We start from the raw sequence: 13558 nt of genomic DNA on the forward strand, positions 1-13558 counted from the left end.
TTTATTCAGGCACAAGCATTCATATAGCCAAGTGATGAGCTAGACTGGGAAATAGTTTTCCCAGTGGGAAAAAAATAATTGAGATTTTTTTTTTTCCCCCCCGGGGGTCACTGCACAGGATGGTGGTGCTGGCGCACCAAAGGAGCAAAGTAGGGGCAGGACCAGCACTTTAGCAGTCAGACTGTAGGTAATCACAGCATAAGTGTTTGTATGTTAGGAGTTAATTTTTCTAAGGCTATTAAGGACTGAAGAGCATGCTGTGAATGACTAAAAGTGTAATTTCTGATAGATTTTCAGCATTTCATCTGTGATCTGTGATTTCAGTGTCTCATTAGTTTGATTGTCACAATATTAGCAGTTTCCTAAATGGGTACTTCCACAAGCTTATGAATATGCTCATTAATTTATTTTTATATCATAGTTGACTCACAACAACCTCATGCAATGCTACAGACTTGGGGAAGAGCAGCTGGAAAGCTGCCCAGCGGAAAAGGACCTGGGGATGTTGGTCGATAGCTAGATGCATATGAGCCAGCAGTGTGCCCAGGTGGCCAAGAAGGCCAACAGCATCCTGGCTTGTATCAGGAATAGTGTGGCCAGCAGAACTAGGGAAGTGATTGTCTCCCTGTACTCGGCGCTGGTGAGGCCGCACCTGGAATACTATGTCCAGTTTTGGGCCCCTCACTGCAAGAAATACATTGAGGTGCTGGAGCGTGTCCAGAGAAGGGCAATGAAGCTGGTGAAGGGTCTGGAGCACAGGCCTTATGAGGAGCGGCTGAGGGAACTGGGGTTGTTTAGTCTGGAGAAGAGGAGGCTGAGGGGAGACCTTATCGCTCTCTACAACTACCTGAAAGGAGGTTGTAGCGATGTGGGTGTTGGTCTCTTCTGCCAAGTAACAAGCAATAAGATGAGAGGAAATGGCTGCAAGTTGTGCCAGGGGAGGTTTAGATTGGATATTAGGAAAAATTTCTTCACAGAAAGGGTTGTCAAGCATTGGAACAGGCTGCCCAGGGAAGTGGTTGAGTCACCATCCCTGAAGGTATTTAAAAGCTATATAGATGTGCTGCTTAGTGATATGGCTTAGTGGTGGACTTGGCAGTGCTAGGTTAATGGTTGGACTTGATGATCTTAAAGGTCTCTTCCAACCTAAACAATTCTATGATTCTGTGACTCATTTGTGCAAGTCACACTTTCCTTTGAGCAATATTTTTTTATTTTTGATGGTGATGATGACACATTCAGAAGTTGGAAGACTTTTTTGATTTCTAACGTTAAGTGCATTTTTGGGAAGCCTTCTAATGGTATTTTTATATCTCTTATTTTTTTTAGACAGAATTTCTTTGATCACTAAAGATGAAGCAGAGGGAAGTTCGGTGACACGTGAAGAGGCTGAAAAGGTATCTTTTTTTAATGAGCATCTATTTGTATAGAGCCCATGCTGTGGAACAGAAGATTCTTTCTTATATGGATAAATCTTTAGATGAATGAAATAGGATTCATATGAAGGAAGAAGAATGTCCTTTTGCCACACAATTGAAATTACCCCAGGTCAGAGTAAAGTAATTCTCTAGCATGTACCACAGCATTTGCTTTAATTGGTCTTTAGAATGTAGCATATATTGACATCATTATCTGAAAATATCCTCTACAAAAAACAGGAGATTCAGGAACTCAGTTTACTGGAACAGCAGTAGACTATTTATATATGCAAGATCACTGTTTGAACTTCATAGAAAGAACTGTGATTTCATTGTTATCACATGAGTTCAAAAATCAGGATACTTGTTTGTCTAAAGGTATTGTGAACTCTAGCAATATAAAGTTGTTATGGCTAGTTTTCACCATATATGCAACGATATCAGTATTTTCCACTTTATGCATCTCTTGTGGATTGATGGCCATCGTAGATGATGCTGGTATTATTATTGGTGATCATATTAGGTCCTTTTGGAAACAAAAGTTTTGGAGTATTTGCAGGTATTCTTTCTACAGAAATACACCACGTCAGTAGCTGCAGTGATGAATGAAGGAAGTCACAAAGAAGTGAATTCTAACAGGCAGAATGGTGCCTTCTGTTTGAAAGAAAGCAGAATTCAGAGTTCCTGTCAAAAATTGTATTTGTGTGGAGAGGATAAGACAGGCATTCTTGTATCAGGCTGCTAGCCATGATTTTAAATAGTTTAGAAGAAAGAAGGTCCTTGTATTACAGCCCCCTGAAGGTAAACCTGTGGCTAAAATCACTAAGTACTTTGCAGAGAAGCAGCTTTTCTAAAAGATGCCATATTGATTTTTTTCAACTTGCAGGCCTTACATTAGCAATAACCAGAAGGGGGTGGAAGTAGGTTCTCTGTGAGTGAATTAATGAGTGGGTAAAAGGCTGTATTTTAGAAACTGCTTTTTTCATCTGTAACAATTTACCTTAAGGTGAAGGAGGCACAGAAATGTCATGAAAATGAAAAGCTAACAAACTAAGAGTTCAGAAAACTAAACATATGTGCAGAGTACAAATGACAGAATATGATGTTTTTCTAGACGTGAAGGACCTACTGGCTGTTTCTTATCACACATAATTGTATAGAGCAACTTCTTTCCCCAGTGGTGGTTTTAAAGAGTATCAGTTTTTGTTACATATTCCAAATGCTATGAATTTATTTGGAAACTTCCTAAGACAATATGTTTCTTCACTTTCTAGTCTGAAATTACCATTGATGCTCAAAATGTGCTAATGCTGTGTGAAATAGCTGCTATTCCTTATGGAAATCTCTACTAGCCATGAAGACCTTACAGCATACTGTTGTCTTAACTGTGAGATTGTGGTGGCTAAAAAATACTGTGCCTGCATAGGAATGCAGTACAAATTATAGAGTAGCAAGGACTAGATTTACAGCTGCCAGGCAAAGCTAGAGCAAAGCATTTGTAGACTGACTTCAAAATTACTTTTCTGTTTAACATCATCCTACCGTCAGCCAGGTGTTGCAATACAGGAAATTCTTTTGTGATTGATTGAAGGTCCTATGTAGTGGTTTAGCCCCAGCCCCCAGTTTCTATACTGAGCATGATGTCACATGGTATGGAATAGCCCTTTGGTCAGTTTGGATCAACTATTCTGGCTGTGCCCCCTCCTAGTTTCTTATGCACCTGGCAGAGCATGGGAAGCTGAAAAGTCCTTGACTAGCATAAGCAGTACATAGCAACAACTAAACCATCAGTGTGTTATCAGCATTCTTCTCCTACTAACTCCAAAACACAGCACTATGCCTGCTACTAGGAAGAAAATTAACTCTATCCCAGCCGAAACCAGGACATCCTACAACAGCCAAAACTTCCCTTTAAAATAGGGGAATAAGAGAGATTGCATGAAATCAGCTCTGCAACAGAGTTCTCTAACATGGCAGTTATCTTGACTTTAAGAATAAATGGGTTGCATCTCTCTGCTAACCAGGCAGTTGGCAATCCCAGTTAGTCACTAGATAACCACCTCCCCACACACTCTCCAGATCCAAAACCAGAACCGTGATTTGCCATCGTCTGTGAAGAGTTTATATGACTTTTTAATTAAGAAACTGGAAGACTGCGTATTCTTGGTGCAAGATCTGCAGGGATAGAAAATTTTATCTTGAGGTTATGGGGCTGATATAAAATCTAGTCCTTGTTGGTCCAGTTAAACCCGGCCACAGGTTTCCCGTGTGATACAAAGCCAGCATTTTCCTAGGTCTATAGTAGATTGCAAAAATAGTTGATTTGTTTTCTATACTGAAGGTGATACCCTTCACTAAAGGGTTATATTGGATCTTTTAAAATATCACACAATGGAGAAAGATCGCAAGTGTTCTTCACCTCTGTAATAGGTCACATGCAAGCATGTGGGTCAAGGCACTGGCTGTCAGTGTGATCCTGTGTGACACAGAAGCCTTTTCTCTTATGTGCAGATCGCTAGCTGGTAGCAGTTTCAGGACTGTTTTGGATATAAGATTTCAGGTTTATAGGGTTACTGTTTGAAGGAGAAACGAAGACTTACAAGGACGCTTATTAGAGAGGTAACATGTAAAAAATTTCTTTTTCTTTTTGGTTGAGCTAGCTTATCCATGCGTATTTCCCTATCACTGAGAAAAATTATTTTAGGTAAGGGAGGGGGTTCTGTAATAGTGGAGGTACTCTTTTTAGAGTGTTAGGATGATAGGTTAAAAGAGCAGAAATGTCAAGTGCTTTTTCTGGTTGCTTTGGGGGAAGATAATGGATTTCAGCACAACTATTATATGTAATTTGCTTTTGCATAAATGTAAAACAGGTTTTGGAAAAAAACCCAACTTTGGATATTCAGCATTTGATGGAAACTTCAGGTTTCAATTTATTGCAAGTCTTCATCATACATTTCTTTAGCTTTTAGCTTTCTTTACCTAATTTAGTGTGGGAAAGCTAATTTTGAAAACTTTGAAAAATGTGCTACTTTCAGAAATACCATTTCATTCTTAATTGTGTAAAATGAAATTTGATCTGGCACAAAAAGCCTTTCAGACCTGACATTAGCTTTCAGTTTCATAGTATGTGCTTTATATTACTACTAGATTGAGAACTTTTCCAGCAAAAAAGATACACAGACATATGGCATCTTGAAATTCCAATTCCTTCGGGCGCTGTCACCTTCTTTTTTTTTTACAGCTACAAAGTCTATATGATAAGTTGAAGTCAGCATGTTAAAACATGAGTGTTGTCTGTGGAGTAAGCTTTCTACATTCCTCTTGAATGTTGCTGTTTAGGATGTAGGAAAGGTCTGACCTTTGGGTAGTGAGACAATTAGGCAGAGGTTGTCTACTTCCTCTGTCTTTGGTGTTAACCAAAAGCAATGTATTTGCTTTTCATCCTAGGGGATATGATAGCTGCTACTTCCCCACAAGTGGGGTGCAGCAGGTAACTTGTCAGTGTTTTACCCCTTGTCTAAAGCTGTCACTATTGCTCTAGAGAAAGATCAGAACATTTTATTTATGTAAAATAATATTTAAGCTTTTTCCAGTACAAGTATATTGTCTCAGAGACTGGTAGTGCTCTGGTAGGGATCCCATGACCTTTTTACACAACCTCCATGGCTGTTATAGTTGAAGTCCTCAGGTAAACAATAGCTTGCTTTCAGGAGCCAGCTGGGTGCACAAAAGAGTTACCTAAACTCCAAACAGGTATTTATTATAGCCTGTTTAATATGGTTGTTTTCTAACTAGCTGTTCTCTTTCATCATCTAGAGTTATAGCAAAGTTGTTTCTGAATTAAGGATGATGGAACTGAAAGTCATGGAATGACTTTCCATGTCTGCTTTTGCAGACATCTTTTTATCTGGGGCAGGGCTATTCCCAGCTCTGTATACTTGTTCTGGTGCATTTTAATAAGAAAATGAAAATTTATGATTTTATAGTAAAGAGACCATAACTAAAACTTGTAGACAACTGGATACTTTTCAAGTATTTGTATTTTTTTCTGCCAGTCTAGCTAAATTATTATTTTTTTCACTATGTTAGGCTAAGAGAAAAATAATTCAGAAGCAGTTGTACTCCAGATATTGTCTGTATGTTTAATCTCAGTTGTTATAGTATCTGAGCAACTTACCTTTATCTTCTGTTTATGGATGCCATGCTTTAATTGAAGGGCATATGGTGAGTTGTATCAGCAGCTATATGGCAATAGAATTTTACATAATGAATTTTCTATTTTTAAAGACTGGCATTCTAACCATCTTGTGTGTTCAAGGTTTTTTTTAAAATTCATGTCTTTGTTCATTTGTTAAATGTTAATTGAATTAAATGGGAAACTTCAAAGTTCCACACAAAACTAGAATGTTGTACTTAAATTTGTTAAACAAGCCATTGGTCAGCTTATGTATGTATTCATGTTGATGGGGGGGCAGTTTGCTGTCCTCTAGCATTTTGTAGCTACGCACAATATTACTTTTAAAATTGTCTTTTTTAAGAACATAAACATGGCCATACTGTAATGGACAAAATTTCCATCTAGCCCAGAATCCCATGATTGACAGTGGACAATAACAGATGGGTAGGGAAAAGTGTACAGTCCCAGGCTCCAGCCACTGATGTCTCAAGTACTTCCTGTGCTTGAGGTTGTTTCTGTGGACTTAGTAGAACTTTCCCCACTTCCTCATGAGACTAGGAACTAGTATCTGCAGCATCCTTATTACAGGGTGTTCTACAGCTTAACCGTATGTTGTCTGAAGAACCATATCCTTTTGTCTGTTATTCAACACGCTTCACCATAAAATCTTTTAAAAGCAAGTCTTAGGAAATTTCCTGTACTTTATAATGGTTTTGGAGGGTGGAAACCAGAACAAACTTCATTTATAATTTTTAATTACTGGTGGATTTGTTTTCATAGACAAAGGAGTCATTCTGTTAATTTAATGTTAAGGGTCTGAGTTCTGACAGTATCATATAAATACATGTGTGTTTTCAGTTCTTGGCTCTGAGAGAAAAGAAAAATGAAACTCTGCCTCCCACAGATGAAGGTGGTGATGTTGATGATTTGGTGAGTACCATAAAGAGATGATGTGGCTTTAGAATTAAACTGTAACTAAAAGGTGCAGTGAGAGTGAATGCTTCTTAAAGCAGTAGATTAGAGTGCTTGGCTTAGAAAACACCTAAGAAACTGAGTCAGAAGAGAGCCACATGAAATTACTTATTTGCTATTGTAAAACATAACCAGGTGTGTAATTTCATGATGGCAAATACTATGTTATGTAGTAGCATGGGTATTTACATAGGTTAAATGTGTCCTGTAGCGTTTCAAAAGAGCCAGTGAGGCTGCTCATTTGATAGCAGATTGTTATAATTTACTATAATAACATTTAACAAAGCTTGTAGATCTAGAACAGCTATTTATGTGGGTTGAAAACTGAAAATAATTTTAAAAAAGATGTTTTAATCTGCTCAATTAACCTTCTCTATACAGGCTTGCTGAAATTCAAGGATTTCAAGAGGTTTTTTAATAAATATTTTATCCATTTTTTACAGGCTAAGTCATTACAAATCTGTCTCCAAGGCTTAAGCTGATAGTGTAGACAGTTTTAAAGAAGCTTCAATAACAGGCAGATTTCTACTTTTGGACTGTGCTTTTTTAATTCTATAAATTGCATATATGATTAGGTGAAGATGAGATTTTTAGGTTTGCTTTTGTACTTTATAGCAGCTTATTATTGAGTTCTGTGCAATCCATTTATGTTACACGATAAGGATTTCCCAATTTGCTTTGTTTTCTAAGTGCTAAACACATGTAATAAATAACTTTAATTCAGTGCTGCTTCTTCCAAATCTCTGTCTTCTATTTGCAGCTGGACATGATGTGACCGGGTGATATATGGTGACTACACAAGCAAAGTTTTGGAAGAGGTCTCCCTGTGAGATGGGGCACAAAACAGGATGCTAATGAGAAGACAGTATATCCATCTTTATTTTCTTGAATGAGAGCAGAAGTCCTAGAGACATTTGCAGTTGGTATAAATGTAATCTGAATTTTCAGAACAGAAGATTGAAATAATCTGAAAATAATCTGAAGTATTTGTGGAGTAATGATACCTTCAAGGTGCCTTTTTTTTTTTTCCTTTAGCACACTGAATCTAGCTTATTCTTGGTATTGCTTTCAGCTGAACTCTACTAAATTTAATGAGAATCTGCGCTGGCGCCTGAAATTCTTGTTACATTGCCTGGGAAGGAAGATAGAAATGTCACAGTGAGGTTATCGGGTGATGTTGAGTCTTTAGTGGAGGTAACTCCATAGCATTATTGTTACAGAAAGGAAAAAGTCTCTATTTTCATGCTTTTTTCCTATTAAAAAACCAGCAAAACCCCCCACAGAGGCTTATGGGAAAAAATTCTAGGCCAGGGAGTCACAAAGTAATAGTTTGAAATACACAACAGAATCTAAAGCACACGGCAAAGCCAAGTGTGCTGATTTTGCCACACCGTACCCAAATCAGTAATTATGGTCATCTCTGTACTGCAGGTTCTCTATCCTGTCAGCTCAGCAGCAGCTCAACAGTCTCTGTCTCTTTCTGTTACAGATTTTCCTGTTTAATTTTTTCAGACTTTTAACTAGTATGATTACTGTAGATACTCCTGATGCTAAAAGGATGAAATGAATCAGTTATATTCCAGTTTCATACACTGCAGATGACTGCTAACACAGAGCAGAAGAATCCATGAAAGCTGTGCACTGACACCTGTGATAGATAACTGATAATAGTTAACATCAGTAACCAAAATGGAGTACCCTCTACACAGAGCAATACAAACTAGTCAAATACTGTTAGAAAGAGATGCTCAAATTTGATTACAGATCTGGAGAGGCACTAATGACACCTTCACAAATGCTTGTTTGTTACAAACAGATTAATTCCTTTAAAAGATGTTCTTTTATTATTGCAAATGTATAAACATACTGTGCAAAGTAGTATTAAGATCATAAAAAAGAAAAAAGAAAAGAAAAAAGAAAAGGAGAAAAGAAAGAGCTGCAGTTAAAAAATGTTTTGGAATATCTGCACTTAATACTGAACAAGAGCTCCTGTGTGGCAAACAGCAACTGCTTTTTGCCCCTACCTCCCTACACAGCGACCTGCTCTCTCCTCTCTTACATCCTATTGTGACTGAGTTCATACAGACTTTGAAATGGTTTCTCAAACGCAGATGGCAGGGAGTAAGTGATCTTTCCAGACCTTTAGAGCATTTGTGTCACCAGAAGATATTTTTCTGAACTGTAAATAAGAAATATTTGGTCACTCCCTTGTTTTGAATGTCTTTTAAGGCCAACTTATAGAGTATAACACTGGCTGGGGGTTTTTTTACATTTTATTAATTTGATTAATAAAATATTTAAAAATTTGCTTTTGTCTTCTTCAGAACCATGTTTGCTAAAATCAGATGAGTAAGTACCTATGCACTATCTAAGAGAGACTATCAAAAGCCTCTTTTCTGGGCATACAATGCAAACACTGAATATCAAAAGCTCTCTACAGAAGCTGGGTGTAATTACTTGTTCTATTCTTTACAAACTCTAAACTTCACAACGCCCCAATAAAATAATTTTTACCATTTTGCAGAGATGATGAGAAGCCTTGGTCAAGACCAGACAGGATATAGAATTACTTTGCAAGTCAAAATAAGGATTAGGGCTTTCTGTTTCTTTTGAACCAGTTGACCACATTTTTAGGGAGTATTGTTTCTGTCAAGCAATAAACATTTAATTCATGGAGTATTATTTCATAGACCTTCTTGTTTCCTGTACAGCACATTTAGGCTCAGTATGGTAACTGAGTTGCTAGTACGGAAGAGGGGAATGAGAATTTATGACTCATAGTTAAAACAAGTGAAGGCAAATTCTTAGAAGGCAAGCAAAGTATCTTTCATTCTGCCTAGCCTTCTGGGTATCAGTCATCAGAAGCTTGTGATACATCTTACTGAGAGTCTGTCAGATAGCAGCCTGATTTTACACTTGTTCTTTGGCAAAGGGCCAGCTTTCAGGTTCTTATTAAATGACTGGAAGAAATCTTTCACTTAGTCTAAGCTCACATTTTCAGTTATAAAGTCTGACCTAGTTACTAATTGCATTGAGGATACTCGTTCTGAATTGCAGCACTGGCCACTCTTCAGAAGCAATAGAGCAGTTAGTCTTCCACTTCAAAAACAGACATGCAGGAAACACCGTGAAAATTTGTCGTCTTGCAAGCAGCAGAACATCCCCTGTCCTGTACTTCATAGCCAGAGAAATTATCAAATTATCCGAAAAAAGAAAAGATAGTGGCTGTTATTTTGTTATATGTTACTGATTTATTTTCTTTTTTTCCCTGGAAGGAATGCCTCTCTGGAAAGCTCTTTGGGTGCTAATAATATGGGGCGGTAACCTTGGTTAGTCTTGTTTGCTGAGAGGTCAAATCTTAAGATTGTTGTCTGTGTCTTTCTATTAATCTCCTGCTCTGATATCTCTTTAACTCACTGGGCAGTGTCAGTCAGCTTTGATGGGAGGGGCAGTGATTTCAGCATTATGTTTTAAAAGATTTTTATTAAAGTTGATGCTGGAAAGAGGTGAAAGGGAAAGGAATGAAGAGTTCAGCCTTTTTTCCCTCTTTGGCTGGCCTATCAGCTGAGACTACCAGCCAGCAGGCTAATCATCATGTCACATCAACAATATCATGTGTTGCCTAGTCTGCAGATCCTCTTCCTTCTTCTTTTCCTCAGAAGAGGAATGTGGACTAGAAAAGATATTTTGCAGCATGGCTTTGGGAGGTGGAAAGTATCCTGAGGTATTATACCAGGAAACATAATTACTATGGGAGCTGGGGCCATAGCATGAAACTCTGAATACTCCACAGAAAGGACAAAATACTGCTTTTGGGAGACATAGAGGAACAATGAGGCTCTTCCAGTAACAATGTACCAGGATTCTGTGTAGCAACCAGGACATATCAATTCTGCTAATGAAGTGGATTGCTCTGTCACTGAGTAGTGGGGTCTGCTGACCCTGTAATGCACTTCTCAAGTCTTGTCTCATTCATTTTTGTACTCAAAACCCCAATTTGTGCTCTCAGGCAGTTGTGAAGACGTCACAGAAGTAGTGGAAGATGAATTCCAAAATGTTACATGGTTGAAGACTTGTGATTTGCATGATACTAGATTGGCTTGAAATGAAGTCAGGTCAACAGTACGTTGTCAACATGTCTGGAGAGTTCTGGAAGCAAGGCTCCATCTCTGCCCTTGCAATGTGGCATAAAAGCATGACACATACCATCAAAACACTTCTAATGTGAGGAGATCTATTCTGCTGCACTGTGGTGTCTTAGTTGTCAGGGTAGTTTTTCTTGCTAACTTTCCTGATATTTTGGTTTTGGCAGAATTGTCTTTGTGGTGTTGGGGCAGGGTCTTTGGAATTGGAAAATGAAGAAGGAAATTCACAGTCATCTGTGGAAGACTGGAGAAGTTTTTTAGGCTGTGAATTCTGCAGACAGGGCCTGTCTTTATATTCTGCATTTGCACATTGTTAGCGTAGCAGATCCTGCTCTTAGGATGAGGTTACTGGCCTCTACCACAAGTCAGATGATACAAGGTTAAGGGAGGAGTTCTCTTGTGATCTCAGTTGGGTTGGGGGTAATCTGGAAAGAGGAAGAGTTTTGGCTTGTATTTTGTTAAGCTGGCAAATACACTGGTAGATATCCCTGTTGTGCTTATAAGCAATAGGGTTGTTTTGGTTTTGTCTGTGTTATGTAGTGTCCATGTGTAACCCACCCCCACCCCCCCGTGAAATAAGCAGTTAACTTTAGCTGTTGGTTTGTGACAGAGGAAAACTCATTTCCACCAGACTTTTAGCTTTGCTTCCCTTCTGCCTTCATTCTTTTTCTCTTGGTACTAGTACAGCATTAGATGTGTAATGGAGCGCAGTGTGTGGCAGCATTAACAGGAATAAGTGTCAGATGTAGAAAAGCCCCAAGTTTTCTCATCCCTCTTTTGAGATGCAGGTTACAAAGATTATTTTTAAAAAAATTTAAAAAAAAATTTTAAAAATGTTCCCAGCACTAGCAGGGCACTGGAGGCCCACCCAGGCCCGTGTTTGTAAATTCTTTGAAGAACTACTGTACAGAAAAGAATAGCTTTCTTTGTAAGCACCACCACTGGAAAAGTGCTGGTAAACGAAGACAGCATTGACTTCTGCAAGAGGCTGCTTGTCTTTCTAGGTGGTGGAGTTTATGGAGTTTATGTTTATAGCATTTCTGTGCACTGTTTTGAAGGCAGCTTTGGGAGAAGCTCTGTACCAGTTTGGGCTCTTCTTTTCTTGTAATTATTGAACCTGAAAATTTGAGAGGAATAGATTACCACATACTAAGGAAAATAAATGAAACCAGAATAAGTGAAGTTTTCCTTTGTAATACTGTCATAAGCTGATACGAAGAACTAAAATAGATATATTAAAAAAGTTAAGGCTGTGATTTTTATCCTCTCTTACCTTGAAAAACCACATTGAACTCTGCATAAAAATTTGGCATAGAGGCAGAGATACTCTTTACAGGAAAATTACTTGGAAAATATTTGAACACATCTTAGCTTAAAGTTTGACCATATTTTTCCATGCAGCAAGTTTTGATAAGTGGAAAGATTAGTGTCCCCCTCTATCTGCCCCTCCCCTTTACTGTTTTGCAATAGTACTTGCATTTATGAAAATAAAAGAACTGAACAAGAACTAGAAAACCTGTCCCTTCCTCTAGCTTTTACAGACCAGATGTAATTTTAGTGCATCTGTGAGCTGAGTGCCTTAAAATAGGCCCTTCACTCATCTGGCTTTCTCTATACACATACTTACTCCAGTAATTTAAGTTGGAGAGAAATTAATCTGCTGCCTCTTCCCAGTAACTTTATGAAGCCAGCATGACTAAGACACAGTGAAATGAATCCTGTTCTTTCTGATGCCTCACCAGTGCAGTTCTCAGCTATTGACCATCAAAAGCACCTCTTTTGCCAGCAGCCTAAAGTACTCGTAGTACTTTTTGCTGTTACAAAATCATGAATTATTTCACAGCACTAAAAAGTACTTAAATTTGGTCATACATACATTTACTGGTGTAGTAATTCTTAGGACCCTTCTGTATGCACAAAGTCAGCTGTACGGACTCCTATGAGAGTTTGGGAAGTCTATGATGGAATTGGTAGGTTGACTGTAGAAGTGTATTTGACGTTGCTTTCAATGCGGCAAACCAAAGGATTGGTTTTGTTCCTTATTTTTACTGAGTTCCAACCCTGTCTCATCCTTTCTTCCTATTTTGATGCACAATAATAGGCAGTAATAACTGTTATTTCCTTTTCCTCCACAAGGGAGTGAATCTTGCAGCTTTTAAGATATTAACAGAAAACAGAAATACTTCCAATGTAGGGGTATAACTAGAAACATTTTCTATCTGCTGTCTGAGACAATGCATAAAGGGAGCACAAGTCCCTGAGGAGACCAACTGTGGTGCAGATATTTTTGCCTGAAGCGTGTGGATCAGACATAATGCTAGATAAAGTAAGGTAAAATAGCTGTAATACTTGATCGTTGGAGTTCTGTATGGCTTGGATGTATAAGAATTCCTTCTCTGGCCTGCTAATGCGAGTAGTCAGATGACAAATATTCTCTCCCCAGGGAGTGAGGTACATCCACAATGTGAAGAAATGGTATATAGCCCCCTGTGCCATGTTGGCTTTTGACAAGAGTTGTAGCAGCTATATCAGAATGCTTAGGGACCCTTTACTTACTAAAAACAAGGGGGGGGGAAAGAATTTTTTTATTTGGTCCCAAGCAGGCCAGCATGGAAAACCCTGATCTGAGTGGGTAAGAGAGTTAGTAATCAGCTTCTCCCTGTGGTCCCTTAACACTGTGCATGAATCCCATGTGAATTTCATCTTCTAGCCCTCAGCCTTCCTGAATGTTCAAGGAGTGTCACTTGTCTGTCTACAAAGGATAAAAAATGGTTCAGCAAAGGCGAGATGAGAAATAACATGACGTCCTTTGTTTAGTGACTTGGGATGTAGGTTTTTCACACTGG

The 13558-nt window shown here is 38.3% G+C and overlaps 1 protein-coding gene across 2 annotated transcripts in view; it reads left to right on the forward strand.

Moving 5' to 3' along the window:
• XRCC5 (X-ray repair cross complementing 5) overlaps positions 1-7518 on the forward strand; it is a 54192-nt gene extending 46674 nt beyond the window's left edge. For both annotated transcript variants that reach the window (XM_075710221.1, XM_075710220.1), the window contains 3 exons: positions 1330-1397; positions 6454-6525; positions 7328-7518. In XM_075710221.1, the coding sequence (XP_075566336.1) occupies positions 1330-1397; positions 6454-6525; positions 7328-7342 (155 nt within the window). In that variant the 3' untranslated portion in view covers positions 7343-7518. The remainder of the gene's footprint in view (positions 1-1329; positions 1398-6453; positions 6526-7327) is intronic.
• The last annotated feature ends 6040 nt before the right edge of the window (positions 7519-13558 follow it).

This window comes from Pelecanus crispus, chromosome 5 (genome assembly GCF_030463565.1).
Source record: "Pelecanus crispus isolate bPelCri1 chromosome 5, bPelCri1.pri, whole genome shotgun sequence".
Taxonomy (NCBI): Eukaryota; Metazoa; Chordata; class Aves; order Pelecaniformes; family Pelecanidae; genus Pelecanus; species Pelecanus crispus.